General features: G+C 60.0%; 1 protein-coding gene across 1 annotated transcript in view; it reads right to left on the bottom strand.

Moving 5' to 3' along the window:
- Window positions 1-1,928: 1,928 nt before the first annotated feature.
- The window catches only part of LOC119036657 (contactin-3-like), an 82,112-nt gene continuing 58,985 nt past the window's right edge, over window positions 1,929-25,055 (bottom strand). Inside the window, exons 11-22 of the mRNA XM_053669292.1 lie at window positions 22,158-22,285; window positions 21,219-21,394; window positions 16,623-16,740; window positions 15,672-15,830; window positions 15,428-15,577; window positions 13,840-13,910; window positions 12,642-12,876; window positions 10,526-10,641; window positions 4,928-5,111; window positions 4,561-4,673; window positions 3,847-4,018; window positions 1,929-2,029 (exon numbers count right to left, since the gene is read on the bottom strand). Coding sequence (XP_053525267.1) covers window positions 1,929-2,029; window positions 3,847-4,018; window positions 4,561-4,673; window positions 4,928-5,111; window positions 10,526-10,641; window positions 12,642-12,876; window positions 13,840-13,910; window positions 15,428-15,577; window positions 15,672-15,830; window positions 16,623-16,740; window positions 21,219-21,394; window positions 22,158-22,285 — 1,723 coding nt within the window. The remainder of the gene's footprint in view (window positions 2,030-3,846; window positions 4,019-4,560; window positions 4,674-4,927; window positions 5,112-10,525; window positions 10,642-12,641; window positions 12,877-13,839; window positions 13,911-15,427; window positions 15,578-15,671; window positions 15,831-16,622; window positions 16,741-21,218; window positions 21,395-22,157; window positions 22,286-25,055) is intronic.

Genomic DNA, 25,055 nt, shown 5'->3' with positions numbered 1-25,055 from the left:
ATATCGATTCATTGTTCCACTTCTCTATGCATTCACTGGTTGATTCTCGTATGTGCCCTGACTGGGGACCAAACTCAAAACCTTGGCATATGGGGTACTTACTGGCCAGGGCCCCAAGTAAGTACAAAACGTCCTGTGAGATATGGAAAGACTAAAAGTTGGCTGAAAACGGTGGTTATCCCTCCTATTTCCCCTGCCCACGTTCTTTTTCACTGTACCACAGTTCATCAGGCACCGGCGGTTGACTGTTATAAATTTATTAGAATAATAGAAAATAGTACATACAGATAACCATAGGATACACGCACAGGAATTTAAAGATACTTTGCATACTTTTCAATATGAAACAAAGTACGGATCTCACGGAGATAAACTGCTGGAAGCGCCGTGACACCGAGCGACCGGGTTGAAGGTGACGAGCACGGGGACTGGAGGAGCTGGCACTGAGGAGACAGCACGTGAAATGCGGGTGCTGCAGACAGCGTCTCCCCGTCTGACTGGAAGCAGCGATGGTCAGGATTCCCTAGCTATATACAGTATGTACAGACCTTGCAGAGAAAGCCGTGACGATTTTTCTCCTTTGCATATACCGACTTCATCTCAAATGTAATCTCTAAATGTAAAGCGACGCTCTGTTCTTCCTGATGCATGAAATTCTGGCTTCAGTGCTAATTTTGCAGAGAACCACGAGCTTCTGCAAAATGTGATGTTGGTAAAAAAAAAAAAAAGAGGCACAAAATTGATTTTGCAATGTCTTGCACGAACCGCAGCGTCCGTGGGTTCATTACGCATGCTGCGGAGCCAGGCTGCGGGGACGCTTTGAACACCAAGCGCTGCAGGGCCGAGCTGCACACATCGAAGCCGGCCGCGTCGCCCGGTTCTGTTACAGACTTAACCGGAAACGAAAACACCCGCCAGACTCACGCGGGGGGCCGGCTGGGTTTCATTAAAAAGCCGTCCCTGTCATCTAAAACAGAGAGGGTCTCCGAACGGAATCAGAGGTGGGGAATGAACAATCGTGCGAATTTTGCCCAATGTTTGGGTTGAGATTTGGGCCTTCCTTATTCTTTCCACCGTGTGTTCATAAACCTGAAAGCTTGCTCACAGGTGTGAGGGAAACAATTCATTTTTATCATTTTCCCTTATTTTTGAGAAAGGATGAAGTGAGATTGTTTCGATATTCATATCGTTGAATGAAACAAGAAAGCACCATCCAGAATGGAATGGAGGCTTCCTAAAGCTGCCTGCTCCCCAGGCCTGACGCGTCCCTTCACGTGAACCTCCGCACAGGCCGGGCGCGAGGGTCAGCCAGGCCCCCGCCCACTTCCTTCGGCACGGGTACGGGGAGCTCCAGGGCACACGCAGGTGAGCAGGCCACGCGGCCCCCTCCAGTGGGTGGAGCGGCAGAGAGAGACCCGGGCCAAACCCCAGCCGGGACCCACAGCACCCCGACCTCCCGGGCCCGGGCCCCCCAGCCCTTCTGTGAATCACGTGAGCACGCTCCCCACCAGGGCGGTTCAGACGCATCTGTGACCCCTTCGGCGTGACCCTGAGTTGGCCTTCCCAACACCGCCGCTGTGGCGGGGGACTACATGAGCATTTCTACATCGATCAAAACAATAACTGCGAGTCTCCTCGTGGTGGCGTGGGGGCCTTCACCCACAGGCAGCGCTCGACGCGGCGGCTGGAGCTCATCCGTGTCGGAAGTCCGAGTTCGTAACATGGAAAGTCCTTTGGTTTATGTCAAGTATTAAGGCATTTCAGAGTCTCCTGGAGGATGCACTGCATTTGAAGTTATATTCGTATCATTCCTACGTAGAAAGTTAAAAATACAGAGTTGGAAAAACACATGCATAATCACCGCATCTCATGAAAGCACTTTTTTGTAACCAATCAACTTCCCGGGAAATGGCTGGAAAGAGTCGCCGTCACCACGGGGCGCGGCCAGCGAAGAGCAGGGCCAGCGGCAGGCAGCTGGCCACGGGGTGGGCGTTCGGCAGGGCGGACGTGGACCCCCGCGCATCCGAGCCTGCCAAGGACAAGAAACGGCTCGTTAGCGCGGGTCACACCGGCATCCGCGCTCGGGCGGAAGGAGCGTTTTCCTCCCAAACCGGGGCCACAGCCCGGCTCCCTGGGGCCGCACGCGGGATCAGCCCCCCTGCCTGTGCTGGTTGCCGAGCGTATGTAGGAAAACACCGGTGTAGTTTTCTTAAACAGCTCTAGGCTTTGTTCATCTACGTTATCTAACGTTAAGCTGAAAAAACAACTTAGGGATTTTGAGTCAAGGGTTTGATGCTTCACTGGGTAAGAATTTGAGAGACCTGCGTTTGTCTCTATTGCATACCTTTTAGACACACGATTAATAAGACGTCACCTTTAACACAAGGCAAAAGCAACCACAGCCCGTCTCCTCAGAGGAGGCCTTGTCCGCACCGTCAGAGTGGACGGCCGGCATCAGCGGACGGGGCGGCTCCTGACTCCTCCGCCCTCCAGCTCGAGGGGCGTCTGGCCCCACCGAGGCCTAGAGCCCGTTCCATCGAACACTCGCTGGGCCGCCCTAGAACCTCCACTCTGCCCCTTGCGGTGTCCTCAGAACGAGACGGCGTGTCGGCACCATCTTAAAACCATCACCATCGCCATCGGCTCGCTCCCGGTCTGGCTCCCAGCACGTGCCCTTCCGGGCCTCTCTGCCGCCCACCCGGGCGTTGGCGGGTCCCTGCCGTGGACCCCCACCCCCGTTCCGAGATGAAGAGTTCTCGTCTGCGTGCGGCCGGTGAGCTGTTTGAGCTCCGCGGTCTCTGTGGTCACACACAGAGACACTCTCCTGCACGTCCCCCCAAGTCCCCCTCTCTGTCAGCCAGCGAGTCTGCACCGAGCTCTCCAAGGCCGAGGGGCAGGCTTCAGCCTTCAGTGCCGGACATGGGGCTGCGGCGGAGCTCGGGAAAGGCAGGGAACTCGGGCATTCACGTCACTGAGAACCGCAGAACGGACGGTGGGGCCAGCCGCCCCTCCCCTGCAGTTGGACCCCAGTGGACGTTCAGCCAGCCTCCCACCCGCGGGTCCCCAAACGCACAGGGACTCCGTCTTCACCCACGGGCGGGTGGGCCTGCAAACGCTGACCCAGGGCCGCGAAGGGCCCACTGTGCCCAGGGTGAAAAAGCCCGCTCGCAAGTGAACCCGCTCAGGTCAAGGGGCAAACCTGTGCAGGTCAAGGGTCAGCTGTACTCAGCCTGAGGCCTGAAAACTCCAGATTTGAGATTTAGAAGAAAATATAAAATTTTCTCCATCAGTGTCACTGATAAAACACAAATCCACGCCTGTTTATCTGCCCAGCCTCTGATAGCGGGTTCCCACGATGAAACAGGTCGCATTTGAGTTTTTAAAGGGAAAGTTAGTGTGAACCTCATTTGAAAGCAGAAACAAGGAATTTTTTTAGGTGTTTTGGTCTGGCCAAGTGGTTTATGACCTTAATAAAGTTATTTTTTCACTTTTAAAAGGAATCGGTAAGAAGTGACTATCATTTCTAGAAAGCAAATAACCTGAATATTAAGAATCTTAAATGGTTTGTGGGTTCGATGCGGCCCCTAAGGAATTCTGTGTCTACACCCAATCCAAAGGCAAATTTAGGCTCAGCATGTGGGGGGAAAATGCAAATTCACAGTTTTGCTAAATACTGGCTAAATTTTCTATCTTCCGGCTTTTATGTTTCTCCTAATTCTGCACGACTCCCGCCTCACCCCCTGCCCCCAAACCTCCCTGGCGCCCCCACAAACGTGTGGTGGGAGGACCGTGGACGGGGGTCCCGACAGGGATGCTGCAGACACGGAGGTGCCCCTCCAGCCTTACTGGTCATCCGAGGGACCCTGACGGGCTCGCTGCTGGCGCCGTCCCCTCCGTCCGTGGTGGCCCGCACATGGATGATGTAGCCCCCCTCCTCCACGGGCAGCCGCAGCTCGGCCGAGGTCCCGTTGGTGCTCAGCACCCGCACGCTGTCCTGGCCGCTCGTCCTGTAGAAAACCTGGAACACGGGACACGTGTGCTCGCCACGGGCGGGCTCCCGTGCTCTCACAGAGCCTGCGGCTGTGACCTTATTCAGTTTGTCACAGCTCTGTCCAGAGAGGCTGGCCCGTGGCAAGGTCACCAAGTCCTCAGGCCCGGAGGCTGGGCAGAGGGAAGGTCACTGTGGGGGGGCCAGGCTGGGCTGTGTGGGGCGTTGGGCGGGTCCGGCCCCATCGCCCGGACGGGGGACACAGGACCGTGTGATCACAAAGACCCAACATTGCTCTTAGCGTTGCACACGGGCGGGATCAGACACAGCAAACTAACATAAATGATGCACATTTTCTCCACGATCCGCCGTGAGCAGACTTATCTCACTTTACGTGCACTTAAGGAATCAGATGTTTTGGAAGAGGGCCCTTTGGTTGACCCCGGGCCCCAAACAGGTTGACCCGGGCACGGCAGAATCACGTTACAGGAAGAAGCCGGGCCGCCGCGCAGGGAGGACCCGGCCCGGCTGCCCGGGGGCGGAGAAGGAATCGGGGCCCAGGGGCCGCTCACCTTGTAGCCGGTCACCTCCGACTCGTTCTCCGCCGCCCGCACCCGCTCCCAGCGCAGCAGCACCTTCGTGTCCGTGGCGTTCCAGACCACGTTGCCCGGCGGCTGGCTGGGGGCTGGGGGAGGAAGGGGAGGTTAGTGCGGGGGCGGGGCGCCTCCCTGGAGCAGAGACACATGAAGATAAAGCAACTCGGCGGGTCGGGGGTGGGGGGACTTGGGCACACCCCCTCACGCCAAACCCGAGGGCCTGGGGACGTCAGGAGGGCACGTGTGGCTCGAGACTGTGGGTCTGGCTGCCAAGGCCGGTCTGTCCCAGACACACGCTCCTGCACCCCCCCCCCCGGCCGTGACCCACACAGAAGCTACATACGCATCTTCTTGGTCGTGGCGTTAACCGTGGCGCTGAAGGGCCCGGCGCCCGCGCTGTTGTAGGCCCGGACGGCGGCGTGGTACGCGCGGTGGCTCCGCAGGCCGTGGAGCCGGGCCGAGGTCTTGCCGGCCGCCACCGTCACCCTGCGTGGCGGGCCCTCCTCGCCGCTGCTCCAGTACCGCACCTGAGGGCACAGCGGGCAGAGCCGCCTTCAGGCCGGGGACTCCCACTGCAGGGGGCGCTGTGGGCCCCGTGTCCTCCTCATTGACTGAGAAAGTATTCAGGGGGCGCCTACTGTGCGCTGCGCCGCCCAGGCTCCGGGCCATGCATGGGGTTAGCGGAAAGGGTGTCGCAGAGGCAGACAAGGAACAAGTGCCCAGATAAACCGGGAGAATTCGGAGAGGACACGCCAGGAGAGGCGCGTGTTACCAAGGGGACAGGACGGGAAACTGCCCACTTCAGCGGAGTGAGGGCCCTGCCCGGCCGCTCGGGGCCAAGGCCAGGTCCAGAGCGCTGGACGCTCTGCTGCAGCTCCCTGACGGGGGCCTGTCCCCCAGGCAGGGCAGGGACCAGGGGACAGAAGACCGTGACGGAGCCAGCGACTGCCCTGTGGTGACGTCCCCACACGTCAGCGTTGGGAGGTTGCGGGGCTCCGTCCGTGGAAGGAGGGACAGCCAGGCCGCCCGTGGGGACAGAGTCGCCTCATGGCTCTGGTTGATTGGGGGGGGGGCCGGGCGAGGGCGGTTTTCTTTGTGTGTGTGGTTTTTTAAAGAAAGCAGAAACCCTGATCATAAGGTGCAATGCCCCAAACTCAGAGCTCGCTCCGTTTCTCACAGACAGTGTGGGCTGAACAAAACGCGGCTGTGGGCTGCGTCGGGTGAAACCTGTCCTCTGAGGAAACACCAGAAGTTACTGCTTTTTATTCAGTGAACAGCCATCAGTTTGCTCTGTAAAAAGATCAGTAGCGAAGTACAAATTCGGGGATTTCAGCAGGGGTCCCAAACCAGCACACTTATGTTACACCAGCCCAGCATTCCCCCCTGTGTGTATGTGCATGTGTGTGTATGTTTGCACATGCGTGTGTGCACATGCATTTGTATGCACTGCATGTCTGTGTCTCCCTGGAAAGGAGTCACTAGTTCCTGTAAGAGGGACGTGAACCCCGCGACGACCGGGGCAAAATCGAACGTGTTGTTTCCACAGCTTTAAAGCACTGAGTTAACAGTACAACTCGACGTTTTAGCCAGAAGAAAAGCACATAAATCACAGACCCCGCGTGCCATTGTGGGAGAAAACCAGGTCGGCAAGGCGAGAGCGACAGGCCAGGGCGCCTGCTCCGAAGCCACCACTGAGCTCGCGGCGGGTGGGGCTGGGACTCGGGCGGGTCCTGGCTGTGCCGACGGTGAGCGAGGCCAGTGAGGGTGCCTGGCACGGGGCCAGAACGAGGAGACAGCGCCCCCCCAGACGTGCCCCCTGGTTGTCAGCAAAGAACGATGTGTGGTCACTGGTCACAATCGAGCGTGGCAGGAGGCCTGGAGGGTGTGCCCTGAGGTGCAGCACGGATGGGGGCGGAGAGCCAGTCTGACAGCGACGGGCTCCGAGGACCCTCGGGGACAGTGGGGACGGGGGGCAGCAGAGGGGGTGATGTGGCCCCACCAGGGTCGTCCTGCCACTCACTCTGGTCCCCAGCCGGGCTCCGACCCGTGGTCCCCCCTTTTCCCTGTGAAATCGCCTCATCGGAAGCCCCCAAACGCTGTCGCACAGGGGGCAGAATGGAAGGGGAGACCCCGAGGCCCTTCGACGCGTCCGTCCCAGGAGGAGCTGGAGGTTCCGGCGGCCGATTGCTGCGCAGAACCGGACATGATTTCAGGTCTCCTTCTCAGGTTCAAGTGGAAATGCTTCACCGGGGAGAAAATGCCGCCACACTGAACGTGGTGTTGGTTAAAACTGATTATAGAATCTTACTTGGCTTTCCTTTAAAAACCACGTGAATATGCATTAAACTAAAAGAAAGAATAAGCAGTGGCCTTGATATCCCAGATTTCTGTGAAAATTTCCCCCAAAATATTCATGTGAGGCTAGGTACTGTTTTCTACACAAAGAAGGAAAAGCCAGGAGTGGCCGAAGTCCAAGACCCATTTGTCGTCTTGGTCCTGCTCGGAGAGAACAGCAGGCGACCCCCACTCTCTGGGGCTTCAGAGGCACGGCCACAGTGTGGGGCAGGCGCCCGGAGCTGCCGGGCCCTGGGCAGAGGGAGGCGTGGGGTGAGAGTGCGGCACCGCCGGACACGGGAGGCGCCGGATCCAGGAGGCGGCAGAGGCAGATCTCAGTGCACAGGAGCCCGCGGACCAGGAGGCCGGCGGGCGGGGGGGGGGGCACACGCATCCGCAGCGGACCCTCAGATGCGCCTGCACCACCGGCAGGCCCACCGCAGGGAAGGCCCACGTCAGTGGTAAAGACTCAAATCCGCATGGGACACTCCACTGAAGGCTATCGGCGGTAAGTAAAGAACCTGGGCCCTGCAGGAAGACGTTCGCGCCGTGAAGGCGCAGGTAAAGGGCTCTGCGGACGCCGTGAACGTTCCAACCAGAAGGCGAGATCCGGGGAAAGGCAACAGAGGGAAAACGGCTGAGAATTTCCCAGAACTGACGAGACCCGGGGATTTTCACGCTGGGCACCTGCCCACAGACGCAGCCTCAGAACTGCACTGAATGACGCAGGTCGCCCGCGGGTGCTGGGAAGTCGGGCGGCGCGGGGGAAACCCACAGGCTCGGTGCGGAGCACAGCTTCCTGCCATTCATCACGCGGGTGCCGCAGACCCCCTGCCCCACGGGGGGGGCACCTTCCCAAGGCCCGGTGGACGCCCGGAGCCGCCCGTAGGACCGGCCCTGAATGATACTGTTTCTTCCTGCAAACGCACACCCGTGTGTGAGTGATTTACAAACTGGACCCGGTAGGGGACGAACCACCAACCACACAGCACTCACACCTTGTGCCCCTCAGACGGTGTAAGACCAAAACCTCTGCGGTGCCAATCTGCGCAGTTTCTGTTACATTTTCAGAGGCCGGTGGAACACCAGGCTCGATATCTCGGGATGGAGGTTGACACACTTGGACTGACACCCTGACATGTAGGAGCTCCCCTTTCTGGATGAGAGACCACAAAACCAGTGTGTCCTCACGTGTGAGAGTGAACAGAAACAGACTGGAGGACGTCAGGGTGTAAAATGCGACTGCTATTGCTGCGAGGGGTTCGGCCGTTCCGGAGACAAACAGCCTCCAGGAAGAGTCCTTAATGTCACTACGGCTGAGACTGCACTTAATTTAGACTTAAAATGAAACGCAGTTTATAAAAATAATGTGTTGAAAAACGGCACCTTTTTTAGCCATTAAAGTACAGGTATGAGGTCTAGACTGCTACTTTAATGGGCTAAAATAATTCTGTTTATATGTATAGATTTTCAGAGACGAGCATTTCAATTGAGCTGCTGGACCGCATTTAAATAAATATCAGGAAGAGATAAATATTTTGGAAGAGAAATCAGATCTATGGCCTCTTCTTCCTTTTCGCTTAGTTCTCGGGCCGGGGAGGGCCCAGGCCTGAAGGGCGTTCTTGCCTTCTGACCACCCCCCCCACCCCGCCCCGGGCAGGCGGGGCTGGGTGTCTGAGCGGCAGGGACACGCAGCTGTGCTGGGGCCGCCTGGCCTCTGCCTGCTCCCGTCTCTGCAAACGTGTCTGGGGGGCCCGGAGGGGCTCTCCCATTCTCCTCCGTTCTTCTGCTGGGTCGAGGGTGAAGCTGGCCCCTCGCCTGACAGCAGGGAACTGGGCGCAACAGCAGGCCTTTCCTTCCCTGTGGAACTGGCACTCTCTCCAAAACCTCCTCCAGCACGTGCCGTCTCTTTCCCACTCCGGTTACGCTGCTGGGAAGCAAGCACACCCTGCGCAGCTGTGGAGGGGGAGGCAGCAGAGGTGCTGGGAAACATGCTCGTCTGTGCTGCTTGCTAAGTCCAGACGTCGGTTCCCACCATTTCCCAAGGTCCGGACCCAGAGTGAGTTTCAGGACGCTGCCTGTGGACAGCACACTGGGTCCCTGGGGTCCCCCCCACATCCCCCACCAGGAGCTCTGAGCTCGGCCTCCCTCTGTTGCCGGCACCCCACCCCTCTGTCCCAGGCGCAGGGGCGTGCCAGCTCGGCCGGGACGCAGCCACAGCCCCAGGAAATGAGCTCCTCAGTGAGGACCTCATCTCGCTAGGGGCAGCCGGCCCGTGTGCAGCCCTCACGGGGGAGTCCGACCCGGTCAAGGCCACGTGGGAGGGACGGCGCCCAGGCAGTCACCCCCCACTGGGGCTTCGTGCCCTGCGGAACCGTCAGTTTTCCAGGTTGGTGTTTACGTCATGAGTGACGCTGCAGATACCGATGTTTTTCTCGGTGTAATTATATAAACCACTTCTGAAGACGTCCCCAGTTAGGACATCTTGCGTCTGAGCTGGTCTCCATTCTCTTCACATTTCCGAGAGCCCGGGGAGAGAAACGCGCCGGCTGCTCCTTCGGAACTGGGACCAGGCCCCGTGGACGGCCGCTGGCTGCTCGGGAGCAGGCGCCGCCTGCGAGGCTGCACCCGGGACTCACCCCCGGGAAGACCCGCCCCCCACCTGCCTCCCACCACAGGCAGCGCAGGGGGAACGCGGCCGAGTCACACGCTCGGACCCTGCGGTTTCCACGTGACTTCACGGGCTGTCAGATTCCCTGCCCGGGAGATCCACCCCGAGGCTCCAAATTTGAAACACAAATGGGGAGGCCCTCGAGTCTCTTCTGGCTGCTTGACAGTGGCTGTGAGGTAGTTTACTATCGTCATCTTCATTGTGACGACTTTGGAGACAGCGCCAACATCTCACTCAAGGGCTGTGCGAGAACAGAGCCCCAAGGTGGCAGGACCGGATGTGGCCCAGGTGTGGCCTCAGGGCCACTCTCCGTTACAGGTGTGCTCGCCGTGTCCCCCCACCTGTCCCGGCGAAGCCGTTTCCCCACTGTGGGGCGCAGCCCCGGCTGCCACCGTCCGTGGCACCCGGGTGCACAGCCAGGGGACTGCAGGGGCTCCCAGCCCAGGCTCCGGGCCCCTGTGTGGGTGGCCCGCTGCTCCGCCCTGCCATCGCCGGTCTTTCCCTCCTCAGATCCGCGCTCCCGACTCCGGAGAGCTCAGCCCGTGTCCTGTGATTAACACACTGATGGATGTCCCCACGCGTGTGGCCTGAAGTGTCCACGAGCGAGACCCAGGCCCGGGTGTCTGGGGTCAGCGGATCCAGACGGTTCTGGGAGCTCATGTTTAGCGGAAAATTCAGGTAAATCTGATGACCGAGGTCCACGGGACACCAGTGAGCGCCACGCTGCTGACGGATCCTTTCTCTGTCACGCTCACTCAGGTCAGTGCCATTTGGCACAAGGGACAGAGAGCCCCACAGGCTCAAACGACACCCACGATGCTTGTGCGGGTCAAGGTGTTGGGAGAATTTCAACAAAAGCCGGACTTTGGCCGAGAGGCTGCTGTCGAAAACACACAGGCGAACGTGGGCCGAGCTGGTGGCCTTCCCAGGACTCACCTCGTAGCCGAGCAGGCGGCCGCTGCTCAGCTTCCACGGCACCGCGGCCCAGGACACCTCGATCTCCGAGGCGGACAGGCTCTCTGCCGAGACCCGCGGCGGCGCTGCTGCCGGCTCTGCTCGGGGACACAAGGGGAAGTGCGATTCAATGCTGGGAGCGCGTTTAAAAAGCCCACCAAAGTCCCCAGCGCTGGGCAGCACATTGGAAAATTCCGACAACAGGCAGTGAAAACACAAACCGTCACACGCAAACAGAGGCACCGGCCGACATCCATTTCTGGGGACCTGACGGCACTGGAGCCACGACTGTCTCCCTGCTCAGAGGCCGCAGCGGCCTGGGCGCCCCCTCCGGCTGGCCCTGGACTCCCACTTCTCCTCCCTTTTCCTCCTGCTCCCCACCCACCGCTGCTCCTCTCCTGGCTCCTGCCTGGGTCCCACCACACCCACTAAAGCTACTGGCTATCGCTTCCCAACTTCCCGACAACGGTCTTAGGCTACAGACGTCGCCTCTGCACTGGTGAGGGCTGCTCTGGTCCCAGCCGCTCTCACCCCGACCTGGGTGGGGCGCCCTTGGAAGGGGTGCACACAGGGTGCACACAGTCAGGGGCCCCTTGAGCAGACTCCAGCCCAGGGACCCTCCCGCCTCGGCGCAGCCCTGAGCAGAGACCCTCTTCCCCCGGAATCCACCCTGTCGTTAGCCGACCCTGCTCCCTGCCGTGGCTGATGGGTTCCCAGATAGCGCCCTGGTCCAAGCTGGGCTCCTGGATTTTCCTCCTGGGAATTCACAACTTGGTTTGGGAAGACGAGGGGGGCTGAGGGCCCACTGACCCAGCCTGGCGTGCTGTGGGGACAGCCCGTTTGGGGGCCCAGGCCTTTGCTGACGAAGGCTCTTGATGAGGCTTTCTGTTTAACTCTTCCTCCACTTCCATGAGAGACCCCAGAAATTCCCAAAAGACCCTTCAGGTGTTTCACAGACAAACACCCTCTGTTTCCGGCACTTGGAACTGAAGGACTTGTCACCGAGTCCTCTGGGGTGGCAGGAGGGGTCACAGGAGAAGGGAAGTGTGGGTGTGGGAAGGGTCAAGGCTGCATCTCCCCTCCCCACGGCGCCCTCCGGGCCGGGGTGCCACGAACCCCCTGCTTCACTGGGACCTGACCCGGACCCCAACTGTCCTGGTCCCAAAAGCCCTGCGCTGCTCGGAAACGGGGTCTGGATGGGAGCAGGACAGCTCTCCTCTGCAAAGCTGCCTGTGACACGTTTGTGTTTCAGAGAAACAGGGGTCCTTGTGAGGGGCAAAGGGAAACAGAGTCCTCATCTTTAGGGGCCAAGCAGTGGCCGCGAAGGACACAGCTGACGGCGTGTTTCACAGCTCGGTGTGGTTAACGTGCCAGCTCGGTGAGTCGGCTCGATGGAGGCATGTTTATCCGTGTCGGTCACCAGCTTCCACTGCCCCACGTGTGCACAAGACCCCCTCAGCCCCTGCAGGTCGCCCGGTTGGGAGAGGCCCTGGGAGGTCGCATCAGCCGCCGGTTGCACCCAACGCCTGCTGACGGCTGTGGCTCCAGCAGCTCCTGACATTGCGATGCTTTGTGACGAGAGGCAATGCCGGGTGGGGGTGGACGCAGTGGGGAGGCTGGGTCCAGGTAAAGGGTGCCCACCGGGCACAGCTCCAAGCTGGGCCTGGGCTGCCTGGCCTCCACCAAGTCATGGCCTCGCCCTCCCGCTCAGCCCCTTGCTCGGTCACAGTTGTGGTCAAGGGCAGTGGAGCCTCTAACACTGGAGAGCAGGGCGCTTCCCGGGGAACCTCTTCCTCTGAGCCAGGAAGAGGACGCTCAGCAGGCAGTGCCCCTCCCGAGTCACAGCCGGGACTCAGCACGTTCCCTACACAGACTGTCACCCAGGGTGATGCTTCTAACTGCCTGGAGTTTCCTGTTGATGAGTGGCCCTGGGAACCTGTGACTCCCACATCATGCACCTGAAGGAACACACCTGAAGTCACAGGGAACCGCCTCCTCCCACCTCCCACCTCCCACCTCCCACCCCCAGGCAGTCGGCTCAGGGACAGGCCAGCGGGCCTGTGGGTGGAGCTGACGGACAGGCCAGGTGCCCCCGTACCTTCCTCTGCGGAGAACACGGTGGTCACGGGGCTGAAGGGCCCCTCCCCCTTGTCGTTGTACACGCCCACGCGGACCTCGTACAGGGAGAACGGCAGGATGCTCTCGTTCCGGAAGACGTATCTGGGGGTGTCTGCGGACGGGACCACGGCCTGGATCCAGCTGGTGGCCCCCAGTGGGCGGAAGGCGACGACGTACCCAAAGCCTTCCCCATTCTGCAGCTCTTCGGGGACCGGCTGGGAGGAGAGACACAGCCGTCAGCGGCCCCGACTGCCACACAGGGCCAAGCACAGGCAGCCGTGGTCCTCGGCGTGTGGGTGGCGCTGGAGTGGAAGCGGGCACGTAAACGACAGGGGAAGTCCTGGTGCAGACGCACGGTGCTCTCTCAGCCGGGCCTGCGGGGCCCTTCTCAGGGCTCGGGGACTTGGGAGCGTCCTGAAGCCAAGGTCTGAGTCCTGAATGGTGATGGTGCTGGCGCGGGTCATGGTCATGGCGATGGTGATCATGGTGATGGTGGTGATGATGGCGATGATGGTGATGATGGTGATTGGATAACCTCATCTCTCATGCCAAATAAGAATAATCTAATCCCCACACTGATATGATAATTAAGCCCCCAAAAGTAAAACTAGGAAACAAGGAAATAAAAACAGTGTGTTAAACGCAAAGCTGTATTTGCATTGTGTCAAAATCCCTCCTGACATTCCATCAGAATCTCTTCATTTTTTCAACGTCTTCAAATAATACAGACTATTGTAGTTAGTGCCTTCTGGCTTTCAACGTGTTCATTAAGGCTGTCCCTAATTATGACAGAAAGCAGCAGCTCAGAGGATGACCAGGAGGCCAGCACCTGCCAGCATCCATGAAAGGTGTGTCCCCTGTGGGTGGCCGTCACCGGCGATGGGGCAACAGCTGTGTGGAGACCCACAAGGCCAGTTGGACAGTCAATAGCTAGGACCCTTGGTTTGCCAACCCAATGGCCACAGGCAAATTATTTATCGACTCTGTGCCTTCGTGTCTTGTCTATACATTTTTGCAAGGATGCAATTTAAAAATGCACAGAATGGTGGGAACAGTGCTGAGCACAGGGTGGGCTTTCAGAGCCTGAGCTGCTGGAAGGACTGCAGCCGTGGCCACCGGGAGTCCCAGCAGCTGTGGACACAGCCAGCACTGGGGAGCGGGGGGGGGCCAACACTTACGTCCCAGGTTATCACCAGCTCGGACCGGCCTCCGCCTCCGCCGCTGACCTCGGAAGGGGGCACCTCTGGAGCTGAGGGCGAGAGAGACAGGGGTGAGGCCCTTGGAGAAGATGCCGTCCGGCTTTTTCTGGTGTTTGAAGCAATTGCATCGCCGGCACATTTTACACGTATGTGTAAGTCTATCGGTGATGCATGCACTTATGTGTGCACATCTGACCCGGGAACATGCAGGCTCAGACACGGGTTTTCCTCCCTGAGCCCTGGGCCATTTCTGACAGCGGTCGGGGCGCCTGAGGTGCAGGGGCCAGCGGTGCGCACTGAACTACTGCCTCCCGCAGCAGCGAGCGGCTTCCTCGTGCTTCCTCGCCCACGGTCCCCAGTGGGAGCTGCGATGCAGCTGCAGTTGTTGGGGAGGCAAAGGCTCCACCCGGGCCGTCAACCCCGCGGGGCCCGTGCGCCGCCTTGTTCACGGGTCAGCTGCGTCTGTCTCGGGGGCATCATCCCGTCATTTGTGTTTGCATGACGTCACCGAAGATTCAACCGGCAGGAGCGAATGGCTGAAGGTCCGTAACACGAGGAAAGTGATTCCCCGGGGACGATCCAAGGATGACGCAATCCTTGGCTCAAAGGTGGCTTTACACACAGGTGCCCAGACCCGAACCCTCATGTCCTGTGACCCGCTGCCCTTCCCAACCCTCAGCCAGACGCTGCTCTCTCACGGGCTCAGAGGCTTTGGGCTGGGCAGCCCTGGGCACCGCGAGAACGCCAGCTGGCCGGGTCCAGCTGTGCCCACGGTGTCGAGAAAGTGCAGAGCCCACAGCAGACACTCCCTCCACGGGTCACGTGAGTGAGCACAGCACCTCTCAGACAAGGTCCCCTATGTCCCCAACACCGGGCGTCAATTGGTCCGTGTCATTCCAGGTAAAACGGGGTCCTTGAAATTGCTGAAACCTACACTGTGACCCCTACTTGGCTCCATTCACAGACCAATGTGAGAACGTATTGAAATGTCATTTTACTTAATACCACTTAACATCACAGACTTTGCAGGGAAAGCCCCTGGTCACACCAGGCGCCTCAGTGACGTGACCCTGGGCACAGCTGCCACGCTCAGACGCTTCCAGAATGGTAAGCCGGTGTTGTGGTCACTATGAGCAGCCCCCCACGTGGGGAACGCGGACAGCGATTCTCTCCCAACTGAACGCTTACGGGGCCAATGTGTGCCTCCACAGCGACAGCCTCGGCTTGTCCCCGAGCTGCTGGCTCCGGATGTCACTGCCCTCCCACCCGCCAGGGCCCCCGTCTATGCAAACGGCACCTCCCCGGTCCACAGGGTGACTGTGTCGGGAGTGGTTGTCACCACAAGTGATGAAATGGTGCTCGTTCCCCAATGAACGCCGCGGCACCCGGGACTCCTGGCCGTGCCATGCTGCATCAGGCCTGACAGATGCCACCCGGCCGTCCCCAGTCCTGCCATGGGGGTGTCGGGTCATCGCCACGCTGGAGTGTTGCGGCTGAACCACCGAAGGACATGGGATCCACACCCGGGAGACCTGCCACCCCGTTACTCAGGAAACAGAACACTAACCTGCCTCTTCAGTTCTTACTTTTTCTGAGGGTAAACTGGGCTCTCCGCCTCCGATTCTGTTGCTGGCTACAACCCGAAACTCGTACTCCACCCACGGACTCAGCTCGACCACAGTGGCTGTGCGGGTGTCGCCGTCAAGGAGCCCGGGCACTGCGCGGGGGCGGGTCAGAGAGTGAGGGTCCGTGGCGCTCGGCGCCGCCCAGGCGCGCTGCCCGGTGCCGGCGGCGGCCGCCTGCCCCTGTACCTGTGGTGGCGGTTTGCCAGCCCACGGAGAAGGGGGTCCTGGCCTGGACGGAGTAGGAGGTGATGGGGCTGCGGTTGTCGGTGCCTTCTTTCCAGGACAGCTGGGCCGTGGTGTCTGTGATCTCCTCCACCTTCACGCCCTCGGGCGGCCCCGGGGAACCTGCAGGGGCCGGGGACCCGCGGTGGGAGCTGTGTGGCCACGCCGTCCTCCCCCACCGAAGGGAAGACCACGCCACGGGGCCACTTCCACACCTCCAAGGGCCCCCAGTCTCCAACCACCCGGGAAGGCCCACCCCCCCATCTCTCCCTCCCTGCCACAGGTCTGTGGTTAGAGATTAAATTGTGAGGCAGTAACTCCGAGGTCAGGACACCCCACAACGGCTACAGCACCGGCTCAGAGGCCCCCACTCGGGACTCCCGCTCCTGTCCACGTGCAGTGTCCTCTCCTGTGCTGGGCAGCCGGTCCCTCCGCCCGCTCACTGTGTGGGCGTGGGCTCCCCAGCTGCCGGGGCTGCTCTGCTCTCTGGGGCGGGGCCTGCCCAGCCTGGGAGCAAATCAGCACCTCGGACAGCGGCTCAGATCCTTCACCCCGGGCATCCTGGGGGACCGGATCCTGGCTTACTCCGGCACACGCAGACACACGTGCAGGCACACTCTCACACACGTGCACACACAGACACACATGCACACACACTCACAGGCACTGTCACCATTCCCTTCCACAGCAGACACAACTTCTGCGTGACTGCCATGCTCACACCGGCCGGGCAGTGGCTGAGATTGCTCGTTACCAGGAGACCGTGTTCACCCCAACTGTGCCTCGTTCTCGGGGGGTCGGGGGACGAGTCGGCATCAGAACCTGTGTGCCCCCAGGCTCCCCATCCCGGAGATTCCCGCACGAGGGAGGCTCGGGTGAGACCTGCAGCCGGAGGCGGGGCGCGTGGATGGCTACCTCTGACCACGAGGTCGGCGGCCGACGACGCGCTGTCCACGCTGCTCCGCACCACGCAGACGTACTGGCCGCTGTGCTTCAGCTGGACGTTTCGGATCAGCACGTCGCCCGACGAGCTCTGTTGGGCAAACACGCACTGAGCTCGCTTCTGCTTCGCGAGTGTGCAGCCCCTGAAGGCTGTGTGCGCCCCCATCGGGCGGAGCCTGCACCCCAGGGTGAGACTGTGTCGGGGAGACGCACCCGCCGGAATGTGTGGACATCGGAGCCGGGGAACCCCGACCGGCCTGCGGAGGGGCCGGACTGCAGTCCCAGAGTCCTCTCCTTCCGCCGGTGACTCTGGTCTGCACACCCACGCTCAGCACCTGCTCCCTCCCTTCTCCGTGCCCCATCTCTGAGCAAAACTCCCGAGAAGAGGGGCTGCCGTGGTCCGGCCCCACCGGGCCTTACACACCAAAGCCGCTGGATTCGGCTTCACTGCAGAACGTAGGCACCGTGAACGAGAACCCCTCACACGGAGGAATTAGAACGTTTCCAGCCCTAAAGGGACCGGCTGTCCAGCGAGAGGCTTCTGGTGCCTTGGAGCCAGTCACCGGAGCCCACGTGGCTGGTTCGCAAAGCTCAGCTTCTAATTGTCTTCATTTTAGACGAACGTAAAACCACGTTTGCAGAATGACTGACTGCAGGCCAGCATCGTGTGCCAGTAAAAGCACAGACTGACATAAAACGGTTCGAATAGCAGAGCCGTTCAAAGTGATCACTTACGGCAACGTCTCTAAGCCGGCACAGAAGAGGAAGCAACTGTGTTTATCTTGCTTATGAAAAAAAGAGTGTGACTCAGGTTTCCTAGGACCCGTGCGCAGATGGGTTCTGCCGGCCAGCTCTGGGGCAATCCCTGCGATCCCCCGTGGGGTAACTCCGTGCCTGTGGCCTCAACCCTCGGGCCGCCCCACGGGCCGCACCCTCTCTGCAGGCCAGCCCGCCGGGTCCCGGGAGGAGGCAGATGTGAGGTGACTGAGGGCTGTCATTCAACGACAATCCAGAAACGCTTAGCAATGTCATTGCTGCCACATTGAACTTCGGTTTTCCCTCGCCCTCTCCGCCTCCCACCCAGCGCTATTTAGAAGTTTGCCCCCAAACGGAATCCTCCCTGCTTGCTGCCCCGTAGAAAGCTGTCAGGTTTCAGGGGCTCTGTCCACTGGCAGCAGCTGGACTCTGATTTCCGTGGGAATCTCTGCGTCCAGCAAAGGAGCAATGTTGCTGCCAAACTCGACCGAGGCACCGATGGCGGCGGCAGTCACTCTTCTTCCCGGGCCGTTCAGCAGTGTTGGAGGCACCTGGGTGCAGGGCCCGGAACGTGCTCTCTGTGAGACCTGGGATCCGAGCGTGCGCCCTCCGGGCACGCGGCTCCGCTTCTTCAATTTCGGTTTGACAGGTGGCGAGAGGGACCCCGTGGCCAGCTGGCGAACGTACCACTCCAGCTTCCTGCAGTGGGTTTGACCTTTGGGGAGACAGGATGTGACGATCTTTCCTTCACGCTGCACAGCGCGGAGCAGACAGGGCTAACGGAGATTCGAGAATTGTAGGGACCAGTGATAACTCATCAGCCACCGTCTTGGTGTTGGGTGACCCCATCAAAGAAAATGCAGCAAAAGCCAGGAGGGACCCCCGCCTGTGTCCCTCGCTCAGGAAAACCCCTCGGTGCTGTACTTTTCCCAGGGGTCCCTCCCTCACGCTGACGCCTCTCGGTGCTGATTCAGGACCGGAAGCCCAGTCAGAGGACAGGTATCCACGTGGGAAGGAGTTGTTCTTACGGATCCAGGAAGTTTAGTAAAGAGGAAGCAATGTCACCGGGCACAGGCCCCGTGCAGGAACCCCAGGATGAACGGGGCCACAGAGGTCTTGCTCCCGACGTGGGGCCACTGGCCGTGTTATCGCCAGGGAAGCGGGTGGGCGTGTGGGCGGGCAGCCACCCTGGAAGCTGTTTCATCACCTAAGGAGACGGGACGTTCGCACCAGTCCCTCCCTAAGAGTGTCCCCTGCAGAGGCGTGTGCCTGTCGTCAGGAAGGACGTGTGGGCAAAGAAGGAGTCGCCGCCCGTGTTGCAAACCTTGGGTGTGCACCTGCTCTGGGCCCCCTCCCTGCCCTTCTGCCCCATCGGGGGGCAGGCTGTGCGTGAGGAGGTCCCTCACCCCGGCTTTTTCCTCGGCTCCCCCCACAGGTCTGATGAAGGGCCCACAGTGAGCGAGGGGGGTTGCTCACCAACACTCCTCCCCGCAGGATTGTTCTGAGTGATTGTAACAAAAACCGAAAGCCCCCCAGGTCTGGCCTGGACACCCCCTTCCCCTCAGCAGCCGAGTGGGAGCCCGTGAGGGCTCAGGCTGATCGGCCACGACCAGAGACCGGGTGCCCCACGGCCGTCTCGACGCCTCCCGGGCACACTTCTCATCTCCCGTCTCGCTGAAGGGGACAGAAACTAGGTTCGGTGTGAAGGACGACGATCATCAGACTACTTTCTGGTGAAAAGCATGATCTAAAAGTTTAAAGGCAGTATAAGAAACACAGCTTAAAAGTCAGCTTTTACTGTGATAAAAAAGTCCCTGATTTTGACTGCCACGTTTTAAATTGCCTAAACTGTTCATCCTTCACTTCCTCATTCATGTTCACATCAATTAAATGGTGCAATAAAACATTATGTCTTGAAAAGTGAATGAATTTCTTTCTGAAACTGGAGCATAAAATCTCAGCCAGTGTAACAACTTCAACTCAACGATAAAAAGGCGAGCACCCCCCAAACGCAACCTGGGCTCACCCCCCGGGCTCGTTGCCAGTCAGCACCAAAGCAGCCGAGTGTCCTGGCTGCACCCGGACAGGAGGAAAAGAGCTGAACCAACGAGAAAACCAACACCTCTTCTTGGGCCCAGCAGAGAAGGGACGTCACAGACAAACCCACAGCCCCTGGAACTGGGGAGATGGCAGGCTGGGGGGCCCTTGAGTTTCAGGACGACGCTGAGCTCCATGAGCAAAGGCAGGTTCACAGTGGTGCCGGTGCCCCCGTGCGGGGCCCCGTCTGCCTTCAACCCCAAGGCGAGGCCACTGCCGGCACTATGGGCCGTGTGGATGGGAAACGCCCGGCAGGCAAACACGCAGACACACGCAGACACACGGAGAGCGGAGGTCGTCTAGAGCTGGCGTGGGGCAGTTCCGGGCACAGGGCCTGGGGCCTCCTTTTGAAGGAATTAAAATATTCTGCAATGGACTTTGGTGACGGATGCAAAATTCAGTGACTGTACCCCAAACACCCGGCTGCTCACATTGAGTGGCTGCACCATGTGGCACGTGAGTGACTTCTCGGTGACGCTGTTAAGGACACCGGCATCCACATAGCAGCACCGGCAGGGACCGGCCCCCTCCCTGTCGGGGGCAGAGTGGTCCCCTGTTCCCTGTACTTGTCAGACTTGCCCCCATTTCCGACAAGTGGTCTCTCCAGGAGCAAAGAGCCCTCAGAAAGTCTGCAACACTGCATGATGGGAGGAACGTGGAAAATTCTAGAAACTGTGCAAAAGACACAAGAAAAGGGGGTACAGACAGTCCAGTGTTGCAGGCAGTGGAACCCAGGCTCGCAGGTGAGTCTGAACCTGGGTCCCGGCTGCTCCAATCATGTCACGGCCTGTGGTGACGGAGACAGGGGCTGGCCCGGCCAAGAGCAGACTCCCCGACCGGCGGATGCAGCTGGTTCTGAGACCCTGCTCTGCAATCTGCTGGTCCGGCTGCAGCCACGGGGAGGCGGTGCATCACCAACACCAGGTGCCACCTCATGGTCGATTCTCCACAAAGTCTCCATCCCTCCCTCCTCGAAACTGCAGTTCTTCTTGTTTAAATTTATTAACTGATTGACTGATTTGAGAGACAGGCAGACAGAGAGAAACCTGATTTGCTGCTCCACTCATTGACATATTCACTGGTTGGCTCTGGCCTGTGCCCTGACAGGGAATCGAACCTGCAACCTTGGCATATCTGGATGATGCTCTAACCCACTGGCCTTCCTGATTAATTCTCGGCCGGGTGGAACCGTCACAAAGGAGGAGACAATGGACCACTGGAAAGCATCTGTGTTTTGCTTGAGTCTCAATGATGGCGCTCACCACTCAGTAGCGTCGGGCACGTAAAAACATGTTTCAAACCCTCAGTCTGTGTGCCTGGGACACGGCCATGCCACGGCTCAGGTTGGTGCCGTCGTGGGGACTGGCTGCGAAGGAGGTGGGACTCACTGAGACCGAGGGGCTTCCTGGTCAGCTTGTCATGGGATGGTAAACACCGTGTGGGGACGCTGTCCCTCCCGTGGGCTGCCAGCGACAGAACCGTCAGGGACGGCGTGGTCTCGGACGCCGAGTTTAACTGAAACCGCGAGTTCCAGGGGGCAGTGGATGTGCTCACTTCCTGGTGATTCTGAGGACTCTGCTCAGTCCCACCAGACCTGGGAGCCCCGAGTCATGTGGGTGACAGGCATTTCCGGAGCTGCCCATGCGTGTAACCAGCGGCCTCTCCACACACCAGGGCCCGAGCAGCGCGTCTGCAGAAGGAGGGCTCAGGACTTACCCCGCCGACCTTCTCCAGGTGGGACCCGGCCCCGCCGAGGTCCGCGAGGGCCCCGTTGAAGTACCAGGTGAAGGCCGCACGCAGCAGGGGGTCGTGCCGCGCCTGGCAGGGCAGGAGCACGCTCTCGCCCACGGCCACGTCCATGTCGGGTGGCGCCACCGTGATCCGCGTGGGCTCTGGGGCGACAAGGTTCGGGCAGAATGTCACCATCTTGTTTTGACGAAAGCGACTTTTACAGGCAGACTGCTGGTCTGAGTCGGAGCGTGTGTGTTTGGACATGTACACACATGTGCTAGTCTGAGTCGGAGCATGTGTTTGGACACACATGTATGTGCTGATCTAAGTTGGAGCATGTGTGTGCTGGTCTAAGTCAGAATGTGTGTGTTTGGACACACACATAAGTGCTGATCTAAGTCAGAGTGCGTGTGTTTAGGCATGTACACGTGTGCAGATCTAAGTTGGAGCATGTGTTTGGACATGCACATGCTGGTCTAAGAGTATGTGTCTTTGGACACACATATGTGCTGATCTAAGAGTGTGTGTTTGTACAAGCATACATCTGTGCTGGCCTAAGTCAGAGTATGTTTGGACACGCACACGTGTGTGCTGATCTAAATCGGAGCCCGTCTGCCCACCCCATCAAGGCTCCCCCGGCCCACGTCCCCCCTCTTCCCACTTCATCCACTCAGCGGCGGCAGCGCCCGCCCCCCCGCGCCCGCCCCCCCGCGCCCGCCTCTCTGCCACTTCCGCCTCCCCAACCCTCCCAGGCTCCTCCCACCTGCCGGCCGCACCCTTCCTGCCCCGCCTTTTCCTAAACCTGCGCTCGCTGTGTGTCTCCAGCTCGGCAGTTGCACTCGGTCTCTGCTCTTTCTCCCCGGGACTCGCCGCCCCCCGCCCCCCACCGTCTCCAGAGGGCACGGCCCGTGCCCACCCACCCACCTGTGACCACCAGGCGCGTGGAGTCGTTGGCTGTCCCGAAGCGGTTCTCCGCGAAGCAGGTGTAAGTCCCCGCGTCAGCTTTGGTCACGTTGGCTATTTTGAGGCCTCCGTCTTGTAGAAGAGAGATTCTAAAGGAAATGCAAATTAGACCGATGAGCGCATGGTGGTCGCATTTCCCCCAAATACACAGCAAGGTTTTAAACACACTGTTGCCTTAAGCTGGCAACTGTCAAGGCCAGGAAACCATGTCGTCTCAGGAAATAGAGAATGAAATGTTTCCACACGCACCCGTCGGGTGCCCATTCCCACCGCCCCCCACGGCCCACCAGGACCTCACCCAGCGCCACTGGATGGTAGAGCTGACTTGGGAGATTCTTTCGTCAAATAAGTGGGCAATACTTTCCAAAACACATGGTGTGGCGGTTTGGAGAAAACAGAAAGTAGGTACGAGACTATTTCCCTTCAACTGGAAACAGTGAACGAGAAACGAGAAACCCACTGGTCTTCCATTTGGAGCCTGGGAGAGGCGTGTGCGACCCGAGAACAACCAGATTTTATGGGAGAACGTTGGTGTGGTCGCCGTGGGCTTCTGTGCAGAAGCCGAGCTCCAGGTCCGTGCGCCCCCGAGTCATCAGTGAGGAGTGCCGGCCAGCAGGTGCCTTCCACACGCTGGGCCCTGCGAGCCAGGTGGGAGCCCACCTGCCGGGGTCACAGGCCCTGCTGGGCGGCACAGGTGCCCAGGTGAGACCCGCTCCCGGGACACGGGCGGGGTAAACGGCGGCTGTGGCTGCAACAGGAGCTGCAGGAGAGTCTCAGGAAAGGCGTCACTGGAGCCGAGAAGTGAGAACGAGGAAGGCTGCTTGTCCATGGCCCCACCCCAGGATCGGCATTGCCCCCGGTGCCCACCCTGCACCATCTCCCCTTTCCCTCAACTCCTGCATCTGTGCCACCCACGGCACGTGCCCCTGGTGCGCAGTAGGCGCTTTCCCGGTCTTGGCTCACAGGTGTGAGAGGGGTCACTTGTTCCCGAAGGGCCGATGGCAAACTTCAGAACGCTGCAGTCCAGTGTTCGGAGGACAAGGGAGGTGCGGCGGGGGTCCGGGGCCGCCTCCAGCCTGGGGGCCATGTGGCACGGTGGGGGTGGGGACGCTGAGCCCGAGGGACAAGCGTGGAGGCCACGACTCCGTCTCCGAGTGTCATCCATCAGCGGTATGATTTTTGTGGATGTGGACATGCAATTCATCTGAGTTCATGGACCAGAAATACACACGCCAGGTCTCTCATGCTGTACGTGTGTGTGTACACGCGTACCCCTTCAACCGCCATTCCTCACCCCTGCCTGCATCCTGGCTTCGCTTCTGTGAGACGTCGTGGGTGAGCTGTTCCCACAGGGACCCGTGGGCGGTCCGGGGCAGGGAGACCCAGGACACTTTGCAGCTCATGTTATTAGTATTATTTTAAATTGCAAGGCCCCTTTTCAACACAAGGGTTTGAGAAGCGTGGCCCAGGAAGCTGCTTGGAGCAGAGCCCGTCCTGCAATGTGGGGAGTGAGGCGAAGGAGCCAGAGGTACCAGGCTCTTCCCTGGTCGCCATGGCCGCTGCCCGATCTCCATGATCTGTGATGGACGCCTGGTCTGAAGGGCCAGCAGGTCCCTTCTCTCTGGGAGGGGCTCGGAGCGGAGCCCATGCCCTGCTTGTTGGCACACACAGGCCTTCTGGAGGAGTGGGCAGTGCTGACGGGCCAGGAGCCACGGAGAGGTCCCATGAAGGGGAACCTGGGGTGTGGAGACCACTTTGGGGACCACGGGAGCCAACCTGCAACTGCAGCCGTGACTGTGGAGTCCTGTCACCACCCCTGTGATGTCACGCAGAGGGGCTGTCCGAGCCATTTTCCCCCACTGGGGTGGTGCTGACCGATGTCCTGAGGCTTGCGGACCCCACCCCATTGGCTGGTCTCTGGTCACACCAGCCTTCCGCTCGTCACTGTCACGTGTGGTCTCATCTTGGGGCCTCTGCAGAAATGGCTCCGAGTCTGGTTCTCGTTTCCTCCACTGTCAGATTCCGGCCACTTCCCTGGGCCCGCGGACGAGGTCATCCCCCAGATGACCATTATGTCTTTGTACCTTTTACGTGCTCCCGGACTAATTTTTTCTCTAGCAGGCCACGAGCTCTGGAAACCAGCGAGAGCATCTGGATTAACCCCGCTGCGTTCCCGAGCCTCGCCCAGCCTGGGCCGGAGCAGACCCCCAAACCCTGCTGAAGAATCGGCCGCTTCTGGGGTGCAGCGAAGTCGGGGGCTCCGTGAACCAAGATAAGCTAAGAAAGTGAGCAGACTATCACACCCACACACACATAGGTGTGTTCCACGTGTACGTGTGTGCACATGTATGCACACTTCCCCCTACATGTAAGCATGTTACCTGGAGCAGAGCAAGGGCGCGCGGTGCAGGCTGCGTGAAAGACCAGAAACGACCTTCCCAGGGAGGCGGCGTGGGGAAGGCACTTGGGCTGCGGAGGAGGAGGAGGGGTCAGCGGGCGGGAGGCCGAGGAGCCAGGCCGGGCCGGGAGTCTCGGAGGGAGACGAGTGACCGTGGCAGCGGGCTCACCTGACTGCCAACCCCGCCTGGGAGACCGCGGAGCAGAACCGCACCTGCGCCACGGCCGATCGATACGCGTGACCTGCCTTCACTGTTGCGGAGAAAGCGCGTCTCTGCTGCCGACTTCGCCCCCGAAGAGAGTGGGGAGGAAACCCAGGGAGGCCTCCAAGGCCTTTGGGTGGGGAGGCGTCTGCTCCGAGTCAGAGGAAGGGGTGCCACCGGAAGCTCCGGGATGTGGGCACCCGCCCTCCAGGATCGGGAGGGCAAGACCCCCTAGAAACTCCTCCCGTGGACAGAACGG

This window comes from Artibeus jamaicensis, unplaced genomic scaffold (assembly GCF_021234435.1).
Source record: "Artibeus jamaicensis isolate MK-2021 breed Jamaican fruit bat unplaced genomic scaffold, CSHL_Jam_final contig_519, whole genome shotgun sequence".
NCBI classification, from domain to species: Eukaryota; Metazoa; Chordata; class Mammalia; order Chiroptera; family Phyllostomidae; genus Artibeus; species Artibeus jamaicensis.
This window is presented reverse-complemented; position numbering and strand designations above follow the sequence as displayed.